At 43.8% G+C, this 20,330-nt stretch overlaps 1 protein-coding gene across 2 annotated transcripts in view; it reads left to right on the plus strand.

Annotated features, from left to right (window-relative positions):
* The window catches only part of MED12 (mediator complex subunit 12), a 99,724-nt gene extending 82,556 nt beyond the window's left edge, over positions 1-17,168 (plus strand). Inside the window, exons 36-44 of one of the 2 annotated variants that reach the window (XM_044305789.1) lie at positions 9,437-9,814; positions 9,968-10,112; positions 12,496-12,689; positions 12,768-12,842; positions 13,739-13,962; positions 14,055-14,205; positions 14,593-14,811; positions 15,106-15,187; positions 15,391-17,168. In XM_044305789.1, coding sequence (XP_044161724.1) covers positions 9,437-9,814; positions 9,968-10,112; positions 12,496-12,689; positions 12,768-12,842; positions 13,739-13,962; positions 14,055-14,205; positions 14,593-14,811; positions 15,106-15,187; positions 15,391-15,434 — 1,512 coding nt within the window. In that variant the 3' untranslated portion in view covers positions 15,435-17,168. Of the gene's footprint in view, positions 1-9,436; positions 9,815-9,967; positions 10,113-12,495; positions 12,690-12,764; positions 12,843-13,738; positions 13,963-14,054; positions 14,206-14,592; positions 14,812-15,105; positions 15,188-15,390 lie in introns of both variants that reach the window. The other variant, XM_044305788.1, reaches the window with a different exon arrangement.
* Positions 17,169-20,330: the final 3,162 nt, after the last annotated feature.

Genomic DNA, 20,330 nt, shown 5'->3' on the forward strand with positions numbered 1-20,330 from the left:
CCATCAGGTTGTGCATGTGCGTTCTGGGCTGGATGGTTGCCTCCTTTGAGGCAATTCCTTATGCCAAATTCCACACCCAGTCCCTATAGCTCTCAATTCTTGCCCAGTGGAACAAGTCTCCGTCAGGCCTCGATCGCCCGCTCCGCCTGTCCCCTCAGGTCTGCCGGGACTTTCGCTGGTGGCTGAACCCACTAAGCGTCTCCTTCCTTCCCCTCCGTTGGTAGGTGATCTCCACAGATGCCAGCCTGACAGGTTAGAGGTTGGGGGGCAGTCTTCGGATCTTTCACTGTCAGTCGTCAATGCGGGAGTGCTCCCTACAGATCAATATTCTGGAGCTCAGGGCCATTTACCTAGCTCTGTCCTGTTGGACTCCTCTCTGCCGCGGTTATCCTATCCGGATTCAGATGGACAACTCCACTGCAGTGGTTTATTTGAACCACCAGGGGGGCACCAGAAGTGCGGTGGTCCTAAAGGAAGCCTCTTGCATCCTGCGGTGGGCAGAGGGACACGTTCCCTCTCTCTCCGCTGTCTACATCCCCGGAGTCGACAATTGGTCAGTCGACTTCCTCAGTCGCCTGCGTCTCAACCTGGGCGAGTGGTCTTTCCATCCAAAGGCGTTTCAACAGCTCTTTCAGGGGTTGGGAAATCCCAGAGGTGGGTCATTTTGCCTCCCGTCTGAATCACAAACTTCTGCTTTACGTTGCCAGGTCTTAGGATCCTAAGGCTCTGAAGGTAGATGCCTTGGTGCTCCCGTGGTCCCAATTTAGTCTCCTATATCCCTTCCCTCCCCTTCCGCTTCTTCCTCGGGTACTCAAACGTCTCAAAATGGACCGGGTCCCAGTGACATTGGTGGCTTCGGACTGGCCCCGCAGAGTGTGGTACGCAGATCTCGTCTTCCTGCTCGCCAACGCCCCATGGCGGCTACCTCTGCGTCCCGACCTCCTTTCGCAAGGTCCGCTATTCCACCTGAGTTTACCTCGGCTTCATTTAATGCCATGGCTGTTAAAGCGGTGGTCCCGAGATTCCGCAGTCTCTCAGTCAGTCATCCAGACTATGCTTCATGCACGAAAACACCAGTCGGCCAGGATTTACCATCGTACATGGAAGGCTTATTTTGCTTGGTGTGAATTCGGTGAGGTTGGTTCACCCTCTCTTTTTTTCCGTTCCTAGGATTCTTGCCTTGAGAAAGGTCTCTGCCTGGTCTCTCTCAAAGTTCAGGTCTCTGCCTTGTCTGTTCTTTTCCAAAGGCCCTTGGCTTCTTGTTCCCAAGTGAAGACTTTCCTTCAGGGGGTGGCTCATCGCGTCCCTCCTTTCCGTTTCCCGGTGGAACCCTGGGATTTTAATTTGGTCCTAGATGCCCTTCAATCCTCTCCCTTTGACTCCTTGAAGGGGGTCTCCCTTTCTTATGTCTCCTTTTAAGGTTGCCTTTTTAGTCGTGATTACTTCCATTTGCAGAGTCTCCAAGCTGGCGGCGCGCTCTTGTTGGTCCCCCTTTCTGGTTTTTCACCAGGAAAAGGCTGTTCTGCGCCCATTCCCCTCCTTTCTTCCCAAGGTGGTTTCCTTCCTTCCACATTAATGAGGAGATTGTCCTGCCTTCATTCTGTCCCAACCCCTTAATCTCAGAGAGCGGTCTCTCCACTGTCTGTATGTGGTTCGGGCACTCATAGAAACATAGAATGTGTTGACAGATGAGAACCATTTGGCCCATCTAGTCTGCCCAATATACTAAATACTATGGATAGCCCCTGGCCCTATCTTATATGAAGGATGGCCTTATGCCTATCCCATGCATGCTTAAACTCCTCCACTGTATTTGCAGCTACCACTTCTGCAGGAAGGCTATTCCATGCATCCACTACCCTCTTAAGTAATACTTCCTGATATTACTTTTAAACCTTTGCCCCTCTAATTTAAAACTATGTCCTCTTGTAGCAGTTTTTCTTCTTTTAAATATTCTCTCCTCTTTTACCTTGTTGATTCCCTTTATGTATTTAAAAGTTTCTATCATATCCCCTCTGTCTCGTCTTTCTTCCAAGCTATACATGTTAAGGTCCTTTAATCTTTCCTGGTAAGTTTTATCCTGAAATCCATGTACCAGTTTAGTAGCTCTTCTCTGAACTCTCTCCAAAGTATCAATATCCTTCTGGAGATATGGTCTCCAGTACTGCGCACAATACTCCAAATGACGTCTCACCAGTGCTCTGTAGAGCGGCATGAGCACCTCCCTCTTTCTACTGGTAATTCCTCTTGCTATACACCCAAGCATTCTGCTAGCATTTCCTGCTGCTCTGTGACATTGTCTGCCTACCTTTTAAGTGTTCTGAAATAATGATCCCTAAATCCCTTTCCTCAGATACTGAGGTTAGGACTGTATCACTGATTTTATATTCTGCTCTTGGGTTTTTACGTCCCAGGTGCATTATCTTGCACTTATCAACATTAAATTTTAGTTGCCAGATTTTTGACCATTCCTCTAGTTTTCCGAAGTCCTTTTCCATTTGGTGTATCCCTCCAGGAACATCAACCCTGTTACAAATCTTTGTGTCATCAGCAAAAAGACACACCTTACCATTGAGGCCTTCTGTAATTTCGCTGATAAAGATATTAAACAATATGGGTCCCAGAACAGATCCCTGAGGTACCCCACTGGTAACAAGACCTTGGTCTGAATATACTCCATTGACTACAACCCTCTGTTGCCTGTCCCTCAGCCACTGCCTAATCCATTCAACAATATGGGAGTCCAAGCCCAAAGACTGCACTTTATTGATAAGCCTTCTATGTGGGACAGTATCAAAAGCCTTACTAAAGTCTAGATAAGCGATGTCTACTGCACCTCCTCCATCTATTATTTAAGTCACCCAATCAAAAAAAAATCAATAAGATTAGTTTGACATGATCTCCCTGAAGTAAACCCATGCTGTTTTTCATCTTTCAATCCATGGGATTTTAGATGTTCCACAATCCTCTCCTTAAGTATGGTTTCCATTAATTTCCCCACTATTGATGTCAGGCTTACTGGCCTATAGTTGCCCGATTCCTCCCTACTACCTTTCTTGTGAATGGGCACAACATTTGCTCATTTCCAATCTTCTGGGACGACTCCTGTTGCCAGTGATTGGTTAAATAAGTCTGTTAATGGTTTTGCTAGTTCACCGCTGAGTGCCTTTATTAACTTTGGGTGTATCCCATCAGGCCCCTGTGACTTAGGCTACTTTCACACTAGCGTTCGATCGGATCCGCTCATATTAATGCAGACGGTGGCTCCGTTCAGAACGGATCCGTCTGCATTATAACTTAGAAAATTTTTCTAAGTGTGAAAGTAGCCTGAGCGGATCCGTTCAGACTTTACATTGAAAGTCAATGGGGGACGGATCCGCTTGAAGATTGAGCCATATGGTGTCATCTTCAAGCGGATCCGTCCCTATTGATTTCCATTATAAGTCGGAACGGATCCGCTCGCCTCCGCACGGCCAGGCGGACACCCGAACGCTGCTTGCAGCGTTCAGGTGTCCGCTCACTGAGCGGAGGCTGAGCGCTGGCAGGCGGATGCATTCTCAGTGGATCCGCCTCCACTGAGAATGCATTGGGGCCAGACGGCTGCGTTCAGGGCCGCTTGTGAGCCCCTTCAAACGGAGCTCACGAGCGGACACCTGAACGCAGGTGTGAAAGGAGCATTATTTGTATTAATTTTAGACAGCTGACTTAGAACCTCTTCCTCTGTAAAGACATGCATCGAAAGATTCATTAGTCTTCTTTCCTAACTGAGGTCCTTCTTCATTTTCCTTTGTAAAAACTGAACAGAAGTATTCATTGAGGCAGTCAGCTAGTTCTTTATCTTCTTCCATATACCTTTCTTCTTTTGTTTTTAATTTGGTAATTCCTTGTTTTAGTTTCCTTAGTATCTCCAGTTAACTGAGTCCTTTCGTCGTTCTGGCTCTCCCTTTGTCATCCCTTTAGGCTCATGTAAGTGTTTACATGCCTCCAAAGCTACCATCTTCCGTTGGATTAGGTCGGCTGTCAAGGAAGCCTGGCGAAGGGTCCTGAGCCCCCCCCTTCCGGTTGACCACTAGGGCGGTCCGGCATCTAGCCTCTGCTTCCAAGGTCTGCAAGGCCGCTACCTGGGCCTCAGTTCACGCCTTCTCCAGGTTCTGCAATATCCATTCCTTGGCCTCTGCTGATGTCAGTTTGGGTCGCAAGGTTCTGAAAGCGACTGTGCGCTAGGTTCTTCGCATGGCTGTTTCTTCCTGCTCTCGGGGACTGCTTTGTACGTCCCATGGTGCTGTGTCCCCCAATGCCATTCATAAGAAAAATTGATTTTTGTACTTACCGTAAAATCCTTTTCTCGCTGGATGCATTGGGGGACACGGGTTGCATTTGTCTTCAGGTTTTCCTGGACTCTTTGATAATGGTCCTCTTTTTGGTTTAGGACATGTTGGCTTCACTTTTTGCTCTGGTTTTTTAGATGCTCCTACTGCTTTAGGAACTAGTAGTTAGTTTAGTGTCTGTGAAGAGGGTGGAGCCAACACTTTTCCTTTCTAGTGTCAGCTGGGCATATACTTATGGTGCTGTGTTCCCCCAATGCATCCAACTAGAAAAGGATTTTACGGTAAGTACAATTATGGCATTCACCCCACACGATAAATAGTTCTGAGGTACCAATTAATTTATTTTTACTGTATGTGTAAAGTTGGGAAAGAGGCGATTTGAATTTCTAATATTTTGAGGGGGGTTTAAATATCATTTATTTTAAACTGTAATTTTTAGTCTCCTAAGGGGATTTGAAGATATAATCCTCTGATTAAGTTATACCATAGACTTCAATAGAATACAGGATTGCAGGATTTGTAATGGCTGTCTGCCAAGTTGTGCTGCTAACATGGCTTAAAGCGTGTCTGGCGTGTATGGCTGCCTGTCAAGTTGTGCTGCTGACACGGCTTAAAGCTCAGCGTACTATGACAGGCTAGGGAGCCTTCCCAATAGCAACCGATTGTAGCCCTGTGATTTGGCTGCAGAAGCTCAATTCAGAGGACAGAGGGAACCTCTAACTGCTCAGATGCAGAGGCTGCTAACCATAGCATCTGAGAAGTTAAAGGGGTTATCCCATCTTAGACAATGGGGGCATATCTCTAGGACCCGCACCTTCAAGGAGAACGGAGCTGGAGAGAGTTGTGGCTGGAGGATCCCGGATTTCCTGGGGTACGTCCACCACCAGGCGCAGCTCCCCGCCTCTCCCATTGAAGTGAATGGGAGCACACTGCGCATGCGCGGCCGCCGCTCCTATTCATTTCTATGGGGCCAATCCAGCGCTGGGCTATTTTCAGCGGCTCCATAGAAATGAATGGAGGGCGGCTGTGCATGCGCAGTGTGCCCTCCTCAACTTTCTCCGCTCCATTCTCCTTGTAGGTGCGGGTCACAGAGGTGGGACCCGCGCCTATCGGATTATGGAGGCATATCCTAGCTATATGCCCCTATTGTCTAAGATGGGATAACCTCTTTAAATGACTGGGATCGCTATTCTCTCCTATACAGGTCATTGCGGTTGGGTGTCTGCTGTATTATACAGCCGGCACCTGATGCATATGGATTTTGTCCTTTAATCAGAGTTGAATAGATTGGCAAGGTTTATCACTTATTCGGTCTCTGTATACTTTCATGCAGCTGATCGCATGCCATCTAAATTGGTGACCACTGCAGCCAATCACTAGCTTCAAGACTAGTTCCATACATACTGACGATGGTGTTTGGTTGCAGCAGTTGGACTTGTGAGGATTAAAGCATTCCTTGCCATTTGACGAAAAATATACAGCGAGCAAACACTTTCAACAAGATTTCTCCTTACTGGGCCTCTTTTATACATCCATGACATCCGTCATGGATGTCAAGATGGTCAGTGTTTCATTTATGAATATGTCCTTGAAGAATCTGTTTGGTCCTTGTGTCTGTTTTTAGCCTTCTGTGTGTCATCCGTATTCCACAAAAACTGCTAAGCTGAAAATTAGTTTCCAGAGCGTCTCCTACCAATGATCCGTGAAAACTACTGGCAGAACACGGATGCCATCTGTGTTGTCAGTGATTTTCACAGACCCATAGACTTCAGTTGGCATATTTGGTCCTGAGTAGTGCATGTTAGGGCTGTTTCACACGAGCAGATGCCGTGCGTGACATCCGCTGCGTGAATGACAGCCAAGACCCAATGCAGACTGCGGAAGCACGGAGCATTAGCATGATTGATAATGCTCCGTGCCTCTCTGATCTCTTTACTACGAAATCACAGTGACAACTTTATCTCACTGTGATTTTGTAGTAAAGAGGTCACAGAGAGGCAAGGAGCATTATCAGTCATGTTACTGCTCTGTGCTTCTGATGTCCGCATCGGGTCTTGGCTGTCATTCACGCAGCGGATGTCACGCACGGCATACGCTTGTGTGAAACAGCCCTTACTGTGGTTTTTCCACTGACCCATAAACACATTAAAATCAAAGGGAATATGTGGTGGTCATGGAGAAAATGGCACACATCTTTGAGTCTCTGACATGTGAAATAGGCCTTGCTTACAGCAGAACTGCAAGTACGATGGCAAGAAATAGGGGATCTGTTGGAATTACTTGGATTTCTGCATTGTTTACTAATAAAATGTGATTTGATTGTTATCCAAGTCACAATTCTAGACAAAAACAGTATAACTAAAATACACAAACAGTACTGTTCATGTTTTTTAGTTGGCAAATTGAGTGAACGTAATACACACTAACAAATCTTTATTGAGAAGAAAATATTTGTGAGTAACCAGGCTTTGTGTGCCTTTAATAAGCAAAGCATCTGTGAAACGTAATCTCATCATCTTTATTGAAAAACCTTTTGCTAATTAGCTCTTGGAGAAGTCATTAACCTGCCAATGTTCACTTACTTTTCTGCACTGTGGATCTTTACCCAATATGCTCAAAAAGACATGATCAGGACAATTGTGTGTGTTATCACACATCACAATTATAGACAATCAGATCACATTTCCTTAGTAATCAATACAGAGATCTAAAATGGTTCACATTTTTTGTGCAACTGTAGATCTAAGCTGGCTACAGCTACATGCTTCGGAGAGAGAGGCATGGATATAAAATGTCTACATACCCTTGTTAAAATGTCAGGTTTCTGTGATGTAAAAAAATGAGACAAAGATAAATCATTTCAGAACTTTTTCCACCTTTTTAATGTGACCTATAAACTGTACAACTCAATTGAAAAACAAACTGAAATCTTTTAGGTAGAGGGAAGAAAAAATATAAAAATAAAATAATATGGTTGCATAAGTGTGCACACCCTTAAACTAATACTTTGTTGAAGCACCTTTTGATTTTATTACAGCACTCAGTCTTTTTGCATGGCACATTTTTGACTTGGCAAGATTTGGCCACTCTTCTTTGTAAAAACACTCCAAATCTGTCAGATTGCGAGGGCATCTCCTGTGCACAGCCCTCTTCACATCACCCCACAGATTTTCAATCGGATTCAGGTCTGGGCTCTGGCTGGGCCATTCCAAAACTTTATTCTTCTTCTGGTGAATCCATTCCTTTGTTGATTTGGATGTATGCTTTGGGTCGTTGTCATGCTGAAAGATGAAGTTCCTCTTCATGTTCAGCTTTCTAGCAGAAGCCTGAAGGTTTTGTGCCAATATTGACTGGTATTTGGAACTGTCCATAATTCCCTCTAACTTAACTAAGGCCCCAGTTGCAGCTGAAGAAAAACAGCCCCAAAGCATGATGCTGCCACCACCATGCTTCACTGTGGGTATGGTGTTCTTTTGGTGATGTGCAGTGTTGTTTTTGCGCCAAACATATCTTTTGGAATTATGGCCAAAAAGTTCAACCTTGGTTTCATCAGACCATAACACCTTTTCCCACATGCTTTTGGGAGACTTTAGATGTGTTTTTGCAAAATGTAGCCTGGCTCAGATGTTTTTCTTCGTAAGAAAAGGCTTTAGTCTTGCCACTCTACCCCATAGCCCAGACATATGAAGAATACAGGAGATTGTTGTCACATCTCGTCTTTTCATCAATTTTGGAGGGACGTCCAGTTCTTGGTAATGTCACTGTTGTGCCATATTTTCTCCACTTGATGATACCTTGAAAATTCTTTTGGACCGTTCTCCTGACTGATAGCTTCCAAAACATCAGAGGGATCTCATTGCTAAAAGGTATCTGTGGACCATGGCTTTTGCTGTGAAATGCGACTAAGAAAATTTCAGGAAAGACCAACTAGAGCAGCTGAACTTTATTTGGGATTTTTATTAATCAGAGGCACTTCACACAATGGCAGGTGTGTGCTGACTCCTATTTAACATGATTTTGAATGTGATTGCTTAATTCTGAACACAGCTACATCCCCAGTTATAAGAGGGTGTGCACACTTATGCAACCACATTATTTAATTTTATTTTGTTTTGTTTTCTTCCCTCCACTTAAAAGATTTCAGTTTGTTTTTCAATGAAAACTTCCGGTGTCGAGGGGTGGGGAGCAGCCAATGGCAGACGGGGCGAGCCTACCTAGCATCACCCACGTTTCTAGGGAGAGACTCTTCCCCTCCTTCCATTGGCGCCCCCCCCCCCACACAGGATGTTTTCATCTGTGTACAGGGAGACGTGGCGGTGCGGGGACCAGGAGGGGAGCGGGGTAAGTATATTCCCTGTGAGGGGCCCGGCACATGGGGGGGGGGGGGGTGCAGTTTATGATCTTGGATAACACCTTTAAAGCCTGGGGGAGATATGAAGTCTTTGTCATTCCTTACAACGTCGGATATCTTTAGTAGGGAAGACTGTTCTGTAGGTGAATGTTTGTTTTCTTTGGGATGGAAGACATGGGCGCACAGGTTTACATGACAGTAAAACAAAACCAGTGACTCTACGTTCTACTTTATGTAATGATATAAAGTGTACATTCTTTATACTAAAAATTCTGTGCTGTTTAATTTCCTAGCATACATTAAAAACGTCAGAGCCATTTGTTAAAGGGCATCAAATTACTTTTTTTTTCTGCATAGCTTTAAAGGTCAGATGAAAAAATGCTGGCTGCCTGCAGCTGCCACTATAAATATGTATTATGTTATTTAGCTAAGAATTTGGGACCTTTTTAGAGAGAGAGAGGCAGAACTACCACTAGGACTACTGTAAATATTAAAAATAACAGCAGTGATTTAGGTCAAAAGATTATGATAAGGATTGCCTCGCTTTTAGAAGTACACAGCAACCTAAAGACATGGCAGACCTTTATTTAACCTTGCAAAGACTTGAAACGTACATATGCCATATACCTGCAGAGTTTCAAACATTTCATCTGTAAACTTGCACACAGCTGTAAAAATGTGAAATCGACTAATTTCACTTAGTTATTTCCTGTACATAATTCTTTACTGTAACTTTCTTTTTAAACTCCATTCACAGGGACTTCAAGTCTCCACTAAGCAGAAAATTTCCCCTTGGGATCTTTTTGAAGGTCTGAAACAATCTGCTCCTCTTTCCTGGGGATGGTTTGGTACTGTGCGTGTAGACAGACGAGTGTCAAGGTTGGAGGAGCAACAGAGATTACTTCTGTACCACACACACTTAAAGCCTAAGCCACGCACTTACTATTTGGAGCCATTGTCTCTTCCTCCTGAAGATGAGGAGCCACCAACCCCAACAAGTAGTGAGCCCGATAAGAAGCTGAGTGAGCCACTCAAAGTAGATAAGAGCGGAGGAAGCTGCCCAGGTACCGGTGATGAGAGAAAGAAACAAGGCAAGAAAAACAAGAAGACTCGTCAACCAGCAAACAAAGGAGAGGTATAGACCATATATGTCATTGAAAATATGCAACTATCATACTGTATTTCTTATTACAGACGAGCAGTAGGTATCAGATTCTTGTATGTTGGAAATTGAGTTGAAACGCCCTGTAAATATTTGCAGAATAAAATAATTGTGTGTTTTATTCAGGAATATGGGCTTGGTGGAGGACGCTCAATGCCTTATCCAATGGGAGTTTCCACTGACCTTCTGCACTCCCAAGGAGGGGGGTCCATGTCTCGATTGCCTTATGGAGCGCAGACAGTGTACGCTCAGAATCAACCCTTACCTCCTGGTGAGTTTTAAAGATTAGCCCTATTCATTCCATAATTTTACAGTGCCTACACATGTTGTGCGGTACAGTCAATGGTTGCGCTGGAACACTCACTGTACCATGACGAAGCATATATGTGGTTTTATATAGGTGCAATGATACACAAGTTCCAAATACCCGTTTTCTAAAACTAGTCCTCTTAGCACAGTATTGGCACAGTTTAAAGGCTATGTACACCTTTGGGGACAATTTTATTTATAATCGCATTGTACCGATTTAGAGCTAAAACTTTATATTAAAAGTATGGTGTCCTTTTTTCTGTACAGAGCTGTAGCTCTTGTAGCACCCTTTTGGATTTTCTGTCTTTTCCGTCAGACCAGGATGTGGCTTGGGGTACTTTCACACTAGCGTTTTTCTTTTCCGGCATAGAGTTTCATCCTAGGGGATCTATACCGGAAAATAACTGATCAGTTTTATCCCCATGCATTCTGAATGGCGAGCAATCCGTTCAGGATGCATCAAGATGTGTTCAGTTCAGTCTTTTTGACTGATCAGTAAAAAGATAAAACCGCAGCATTCTACGGTTTTATCTCCGGCCGAAAAAACTGAAGACTTGCCTGAATGCCGGAGCCGGCATTTTTTTTTTCTCCATAGGAATGTATTAGTACCAGATCCTAGCATTCAAAATACAGGCATGCCGGATCCGTCCTTCCACAGACCGAAAAAAAGGTGAAAAAAATAAATGCCGGACCCGTTTTTCAGAATGACACCGGAAGGATGGATTCGGCATTTCAATGCATTTTTCAGAATGATCAGGATCCTGATCAGTCTTAGGCTACTTTCACACTTGCGCTAGGTGCGGATCCGTCTGGTATCTGCACAGACAGATCCGCACCTATACATGCAAACTATGGTATCCGTTCAGTGCGGATCCGTCTGCATAACAGCTTTTTCAGATCTGAGTTTTCACGATTGTGAAAACTCAGATCTGACAGTATATTCTAACACAGAGGCGTTTCCATGGTGATGCAGACGCTTCAAGTTAGAATATACTAAGAACTGTGTACATAACTGCTGCCTGGCAGCACCCGATCTCTTACAGGGGGCCGTGATCAGCGCAATTAACCCTTCACCTGATCGGGTGCTGCCAGGCAGCAGGGGCCAGACCCCCCTCCTTTCCCAGTATTAAAAGCATTGGTGGTCAGTGCCAGTCACACAGCTAGAAAAACAGTTAACCCTTTGTGGCAGAACAGCTCAATAGTTTTAATAAAGGCCAATTGAAAAAAAATTATTATTAGCCAAAAATCAATAACGTGCAATCATAAAAAAAATTTACTCCAAAAGTGTGCATAGCCTTTAAAGGGCATCTGTCAGCAGATTTGTACCTATGAAACTGGCTGGACTATGGCCTGTGCACTTGGCAGCTGCAGACATCTGTGCTGGTCCTTTGTTCATATGTGCCCGCATTACTGAGGAAAAATTACGTTTTTATATATGCAAATGTGCAACAGGAGCATTGCCTTTACTCCTAGAGGCTCTGCTCTCTCAGCAACTGCCATATCCTCTCCACTTTGACAGGGCCAGACGCAATCACGTTTAGGGTCCATTCACACGTCCGTTTTTTCTTTCCTGATCTGTTCCGTTTTTTCAGGAACAGATCAGGACCAGATCTGGACCCATTCATTTTCAATGGGTCCTGGAAAAAATCGGACAGCACAATGTGTGCTGTCCGTTTCCGTTGTTCCGTTCCGCATGTCCGTTTAAATATAAAACATGTCCTATTCTTGTCCTGAAAAATCGGATCCTGGTACAATACAAAGTCAATGGATCCGCAAAAAACGGATGACATTCGGATGTCATTCCGTATGTCATCCGTTTTTTGCGGATTCCGTTCCTGGAAACACATAACAAATTTTTTTTTATTTTTTTTTTTTCAATTTTTTTTTCAAAGAAATCCAAACAACTTTATTTGATTATTGAAATGTATACATGTTTCCGTTTTTTGCGGATCCGCAAAAAACGGATGACATACGGAAACATTTTCAGGAACAACGGATCCGCAAAAAACGGACCGTTTTTCAGGATGAAAAAAAACAGGACGTGTGAATGGACCCTTACACTGCCTGGCCCTCTCAACCAAATTGCAGAGAGAGCAGAGTCTCTAGGTGTAAAGTCAACAACCCCATTGCTCCTAGATGCTCACTTGTATGTACTAAAACATCATTTTTCTCGGCAATGCGGGCACATAGGAACATGAGACCAACACAGATGCCTTCAGCTGCCAAGCGCATAGGTCAGCCAGTTTCATAGGTACAAATTTGCTGACAAATGCCTTTTAAGATTGTAGCTGGCATACAGTCTGGTTTCATCAATTTCTCTCCAATGTTCTGACCTCTTGAAACAGGTGGTCCACGTCTGGACACATACCGTCCACCTCGCATGAATATGGTAAAGGTAGTTCAGGCTCGACCCCCTTATGGAGGTGGTGTTCCACCAGTTGTAGGAGGAATGATGGATCCATACAAGCCTATCATGTACAGACAGCAGCCTCCTATTCCCCAGGGTCAATTACTAAGGCAACATCTTCAGGCAAAATTGGTGAGTGATTTTTCAGGGTGTGTAAAATTAAAAAAGTCTCCCTCTGTATTTATATCTTGGTGTTCTCTCCCTCAGCAGACGCAGGGTATGATGACTCAACCTGTTCGACAAATGACACCAACTCCCCCATATGGATCTATGCAATCCTCCCAGGTATACATGGTTCATAATGTAGAATTCTTCCATCCATAATTTTATTAATACCCTTTGCAATTGTAAGGCTGGGTTCAGACCTGAGCGTTTTACGCTGTAAAACACTCAATAGGCAAGAACCAATGATTCCCTATGGGAATGGTTCTCACCTGAGCGTTTTACAGCGCGTACGATCGCACTGTAAAACGCCCAACGCCCCAAGAAGTACATGAGCTTCTTTGGGGCGTCTTGTCGCGCGTTCCCGTACATAGACTTCAGCGGGAACGCGCGACAATGGGCGTTCGCTTGTCTCTGTACGCGCGATTGCAAACGCCCGTACAATCGCGCATACAGAGCATACGTTCAAGTATGCTCAGGTCTGAACCCAGCGTAAGAGTGGCTACAAAGGCCCAGGAGGCCAGACTTGAGGCAGCCCATTCTCTAGCTGGACCATACAAAGGAAGCAGCAAGACTGGGCTCTTTTTCTGTCCTTCTCTTCCCAAGTCATATCGCAGTATTAAACACTATAGATACTTTACAGAATATACTGAAATAATTGATATTCAAGAGATTTTTCTTAACAGTTTATTTAACTGTACAAAGAACACACATAGAGAAGACAGTATGTATGTGTTCAGGGTCATGATGGTCCTACTGGTACGGCTGATCATGTTTAGAAAACGCTGCCTGTAGGACTGCACGCTGTATATACTTTTTCTGTCAAAGAGGAATAGGATTTTTTTTTTTTAAATCTCTTGAAAATTGCTTTGTTATCTATGTTATCATTACTCCTTGTGGAAAAAAACATCCTGCAAGAAAGAATGTGCCAATTAACATGTTATGAGAAGCCCTAACGTAGATATTACCTGTTTTCTGTTGGCTGCATGACTTTACACCTTTTTTCCCCCTCTCTTTAGGGTTATACAACATACACTACCCATGTGCCCATGCAACAGCAGCATTCTCAATCACAATCTGGTGGTTTGGTGCCATCAGGCTACAATACACAGTCATATCCTGGTACTCTTCCACCTTCTGGTGGGACACTCCTTGACTCTGTGAGACAGATGCCACAGAGACCAAGTGGTTATGTCCATCAGCAGGCAACTGGTTACAATCATAATCCCCAAACAGGACCGAGGTACACACACTTCTTAAAACGTAATTTTATATTTTGTATTTTTTTTTATTTTTTTTTATTATGAGGTTTTAAATGTTTTCATCTCTAATCAGATTCCCACACCAACAAATGCAGCAGGCTGGCATGATGACTGGAATGGGTCATATGACTGCACAGAATGTACCGGGTACAATACGGCCCACTCAGATGTTATCAGACCAGCAACAGCAGCAGCAGTATCTGAGGCAGCAACAAATATTAAGAGTAAGTTCATAAAAAGTATTGAGGAGGAACAGTCTAAGGCCTCATGCAGACGACTGGCCCGTATTGCAGCCCGCAAACAGTAAAGTGAAGATGCGGTGAGTAACGGAGGCACGGAACCCCATGGAACCATTACAGAGTTCTTCCGTTGGGTTTCTCTCTGTGCCTCTGCAAATAGAACTTATTTTTATTTATTTTTTTTGTGGTGCAGACAGATCACGGACCCATTCAAGGATCAATCTGAGGCAGCCGCACGGATGGTACCCGTGCATTGGGGATTGCAAATTACAGTGCCCAATGCACGCAGCGGCTGTGTGCATGAGGCCTAAGTGTGTTGTGTGAAGAATTCAGTGTGTTCAGGTTTCTTACAGGTTCTCATAACTTTATTAGCAGCAGCAACAACAGCAGCAGCAACAGCAACAACATCAACAACAACAGCAGCAGCAGCAGCAGCAACAGCAACAACAACAGGCTCAGGCTCCTCCTCAGCCCCAAGCTCCACCTCAGCCACAGCCACCACCTCAGCAGGTAGCAGCAGTACCACAGGCCCAGGCACAAGGACAGCCCCCAGGACTTGGCATGCAGACACTGGCACAACAGCAACCTATGGTAAAATGGTCAACTCTCAATAGACACATGTATAATTTTTTTTCTTTCACTTTTTTAAAATAATAAAAACATCAAATTTTGATTTTCTGTGGAATCTGCAGCAGAAATCTGCATTTTTAGATTACATGCATCTGACAGCGGATTAGCCCTGTTTAGTGGGGCTCATCTACCTGTTGCTATCCACCCATGGGTCCCACACAAATTTCTTCACTTCCTATATTCCACGTCAAGTTTTTTTGTTTCTTTTCCTGTTATATTTGGATTTCATGTATATCTTAAATATTCTGCTCTTAGTTTCAACGACAGGGTCTGCAACAAACTCAGCAGCAGCAACAGACAGCAGCTCTTGTACGACAACTACAACAGCAGTTATCCAGTGAGTATTCCCTGTATGAGTGCATGTTCAATTTAACCTCATCTTATCCCTGTATACCTTGCTGTTTCATAAATAATTCATGCTTACTTGGGTACTCTGCAACAGTAAAATCTCTCAGAACTATGTGTGCAGCACTTTGTGCTCTCCTCCCTGTGCAGCCGCCCGCTGGAGCACGGTAGCTAATATTCTTGTTCTCTTTCCAGACACACAACCACAGCAAGCTTCCAATCCGTTTGGGCGTTTCTGATATATACGGCTCAAGCCTATGGGTGATCGCTGTGCTTTGGTTCCCTCCGGAGACAGAAGACAGGCATCTGAAGCTGAATAAAGTGTTATTGGACTGCCATGAAGAAGAAAGACAATGACTAGGTGTCATGGCACATGAATTTAGTAAACCTGGACTCTTGTATAATAAGGCATGGGGAACCAGATTGTCAAATGGTGCCCCTAAAGTTGAGAGCAAGGGCTTTTAAGTCTTGTGGACCTTTTACCTTTCAAACTAATTTTTATTATTTTGATAATGAAATGATAAAAATTGTCATTTTCTAACCTATTTATATGGCAACCTGATCTCAGGCACATGTATGAACATGGTTACAAATACTTCCTTGCTCTTTCCCTGTTACTATAAGTAGCTAATAAGAGAAAATATCGAGTGGTATTGATTTGGCCTACATAGACTTTTCCAGCAGGTGGTGCGTGCTTGCTGTTTTGGATTTTAGTAGCCTTGATGATGAAATTGGACACCCTATGCAGTATTTTGTCTTAAAGTATATGTGCACATACCATTGGGATTTTTTGTACATACTACTACTATAGTAGTTTAATACCTTCCAAACAGCTGTAACACCACCTAAACACACATAATTCAAGTGATTTTGTCCTAATTACCAGATTTCCATTTTGGTTATTTTTCGAAGCGCAAACTAAAAAAAAATAATCACAAGCCAATAAATTATCAATAGATTATACTCCAAATACGTTGGTTAAAGCTATTCTTGGCTGTTCCTTGAACTTGAGAATGAGAAGCTTATGGACCTTGTGGTGCATATGCCTTTTTATACAGTCATGTGAAAAAGTATAAAGTTTTATTTGTTTTTTTAAATTAACTTGTGAATTTTTCCTGAGTTTAAACAGTATATAAAGATGATACAATTCAACAAAAAACAGTAACTAATTGACTTTGCATTAGTTTATTAAACAGAAATTCGCATACACACACACTGTAGGAATTTTTAGGAAATGCCAGTGTTTTCGCCTCTGGATGAAATATTGTTTCCTCGGAACTTACCTCCGTCATACTGCTGCCCTTATATTGCTGCAGGCTCTTCTGCTGAACTCCTAACTGGATGTGTCCTGAGTCTTCCTGTTAGCTGTATATGCACAGTGCTACAGGACAAAAATCTAACAAAACACGTTCTGTAGAAATGATATAATTTGCACAAAAGAATGACAAATTTCTGATAATGAAGGGTAAAAGTTTGACTTAACTTTTATCGGATGTCTAGCCACCTTTAGGTCAGTAGGAGATTTTAATGTCATACATTATAAAGTCTAAGGAAGCACAAAGTGCAGCGCTCACCTATGTATAAACACTGACAGGGGCATGGAAGTGCTTAGGGTGGGTTCATATCACGTTTTTGCTATTCATTTAACGTTTATGTTGGGGGGAAATAAAGGGATACAAAAAAGTTTTTCTATCCTGCAGAGTCTGTTAAAAACCATATACGTTTTTTAAATGGAAGTCTATGGTGAATGGATGCCACTGTATGGCATCCTTCTGAGGCATCCGTTAATGTATACTTTTTTTTGTATAACGGATGGCACAAACATGATGTGAACCCAGCCTTAGGATGCAGCAAAATGATATCCATAAAACAAGGAGATAAATCCAGCTTCCGATAAGTGTCGACTGTCCAGCGGCACTCCGGCTTGTGACTTTTAGTTTAGCGAAGCAGGCACAGACAGTAGCCCGCTCCGCTAATCCTGGCCTAGCACATTGTTACAGGGTACCTGTTCCAGCATTTAGTAAACCTCATGGGGCACAGGCAGGAGCAGCAATGTGTGCTCCAACCCGTCCTCCGTTCTCTATGGCCCCATTAATAAAGTACACAGGCCGTACTCCGTACACCGCTGATAAGTCAGCGATGTGGAGAATAGTGTATTGAAAGTGCGCAGGAAATCTACTCCTTAGAGGGGGAATAGCTCTAGTAAAAATTCTAAATCAATGAATGAAGTATATTGGAAACATTTTTTTAATGCTTTTGGGACATAAAAATAAACGTGAGTAAAAGTTTAGTTACTCTTTAAGTACCTTTACTTGCGAGGTATGAGTCACTGAGGCTGCCATCATTGTTGTTTTTTTTTTCAAATATGCCCCGCTGTGCCCCCTGCAGTTTTTGCGCCCAGTATAATAATACTGAGCATCGGTACAAGGAGGAGGAGAAACTATGGTTTCTGTGGGCATCTCCTTCTCCCTGGCTGTGCCGTGGTCCAATTGCAGCAGCGCGCGTCACATCCATTGAGAAGATGAGCTGTTTTTTTTTTTTTTTTTTTTTCTCCCTGGCTGTGACTCGCTCTGCTGCGATTGAACCATGGCACAACCAGGTAGGAGACGCCCACTGAGGGACCCTGGTGACTTCTCCACCCTGTACCGATGCTCAGTATTTACGTACTGGGTGTGAAAACTACAGCGGGGCAAGTGAGGGGTATTTGGGGGAAAAAAACAACAATGATGTCAGCATCAGCAAAGTGTACCCCACAAGTAAAGGTACTTGGGGGGGGGGGGAATAAAAAGTACATTAAAAAAAGTCCTCTTTAAGGACCACAGCATCTAAATGGTTAAAAACCCAGAAACGTGTGGCCAGCGATCCTGGAAGCTGGTCAATAATTCTAATATGCTGAGTCTCAGTGTATTAGATCTGCAGTTTCTAAGTTGGTCAGCAGGTGGCAGGCCAACATAGGATAACAGCAATTGGAGCTTTTACTTTAGTTCTATGGAAGTACAGTATAAGGGTCCATTCACACGTCCGTAGTGTATTGCGGATCCGCAATACACCTGGCCGGCACCCCCATAGAATGGCCTATTCTTATCCGCAATTACGGACAAGAATAGGACATGTTCTATTTATTTATTTTTCGGAGGCGCGCTCCGGAAATGCGGATGTAGACAGCACACTGTGTTCTGTCTGCATCCATTCCTGCCCCATAGAGAATTAATGGGTCCACACCCGTTTCGCAATTTGCGGAATAGATGCGCACCCATTCTGCGGACGTGTGAATGCACCCTAAGCAGTAAGAAATCTACTTATTGTAGTCTCCTAGTAGGACTACAAAAAAGTAAAAAATATAAAAATTAAAAAATGGCTAGAAATATTAAAATGTATATAAATTAAGGGTACCTTCACACTAGCGTTAAAGTTTTCCAGTATTGAGTTCCGTCACAGGGGCCCAATAGTGGAAAAAAACGCTTCCGTTTTACCCTAACGCATTCTGAATGGAAAGCATTCCGATCCGTATGCATCAGCATGTCTTCAGTTCAGTCCGGCCAAAATTCCAGAACACTTGCCGGAATGCTGGATCCGGCATTAATTTCCATTGAAATGTATTCATGCCGGATCTGGTACCAAGTGTTCCAGAAAACCGGATCCGGTTTCCTGGGCTGCACAAGCGCAGACCTTTAAATCTGTGGAAAAAAAATTAAATACCGGATCCTTTTTTTCCGGATGACGCCGAAGAGACTGGTACGGTATTTTAATGCATTTGTCAGACTGATTCGGAAACAAATGCGATCTGTTTGCAAACGGATTTCTGGATCCAGCAGGCAGTTCCGGCGATGGAACTGCCTGCCGGAATCCTCTAACGCAAATGTGAAAGTACCGTGAAACACCCCCCTTTCCCTAGAATAAAAAAATAAATACATAAACACTTCAAAATCTAAACCTGTTGGTCATCACAGTGTCCAAAAATGCCCCTACGATTAAAATATAAAATATTTACCCCATGTGGTTAATGGAGTAACTGATAAAAATGGTCGATTTGCCATTTTTTTCCTCAATCGTTTCATTGGGGGACACAGAAGACCATGGGTATAGCTGCTGCCGCTAGGAGGCGACACTAAGCTAAAGTGTTAGCTTCTCCGCTTAGCTATACCCATCCTGCATACACTGAGCTAATCGGTTGTAGCTTAGTAGTTATAGAAGGCAGACACTTTTTCTGCAGGTCTGCCAAAGATCTTTTTTCAGGTTTGGGCCACAGGCGTTCTCTAACCACCTGTTTCCCCACACATGAGGACCTGTGGAAAGCAGGGAGAAACAGCAGATCTCAAATCCGCAGTTACCTGCTAGCAATTGTGTCACCTTAACCGCCACTTCGGGAAGTTCCCCCGTTAGGGCTGTAGGTGCCCTCCCCAAGGGGCAGTGCACTGATGAAGGTGACAGTCAGCATGGGCAGAAACCGTCAGGTAAGTATATTAATTTCCCCTTGTATCCTGGCCCCAGGTTCTAAAGGGTTCATTTCTTTCCTGCTGGTGCCCACCTTCTCCTGTGTTCTCCAGTGTACATAGGAAGAAAGGGTTTAAAAAAAATAACAACATAGTTTTCCTTCCTAGCTTGTGGCGCTAAATCACCTTCCTCCTGGACCGGTCGGTGCGTTTCCAGAGATTGCATACCTCTTGGGGCAGCTGCTGCCTTTCTCTTCAGGGCATTGGAACTCCCACTCCTTCCCAGCAAGACCGTTCCAGTCGGAAGTTCTTCCAGTCGGCCCGCTTCTATGTAAGTCCCTGGCTTTAAGGCCTCCTAAGCCGCACCTTCCGGACTGTTTGGGGGTTTCTCTGGCACAATAGAAAACAGATCCGTCCACCATCGACTTTCAATAGTGTTCAAGACGGATCCGTCATGGCTATAGAAGACCTAATACAACCAGATCCATTCATGACTGATCCATGCAGTCGTATTATTGTAACTGATCCGGATCCGCAAAAAACGCTAGTGTGAAAGTAGCCTAACAAGGACCATACTGCCTGAACTCCATTCCATAGGGGGAGTAATTCCACCACCACTGGATACTGTACATCCTGTTGCACTAGCCTCCTTCCATAGGCAGAGTAATTGCACCACAACTGCATACTGTACATCATGTCGTA

The sequence above is a fragment of the Bufo gargarizans genome, chromosome 9 (genome assembly GCF_014858855.1).
Source record: "Bufo gargarizans isolate SCDJY-AF-19 chromosome 9, ASM1485885v1, whole genome shotgun sequence".
NCBI lineage: Eukaryota > Metazoa > Chordata > Amphibia > Anura > Bufonidae > Bufo > Bufo gargarizans.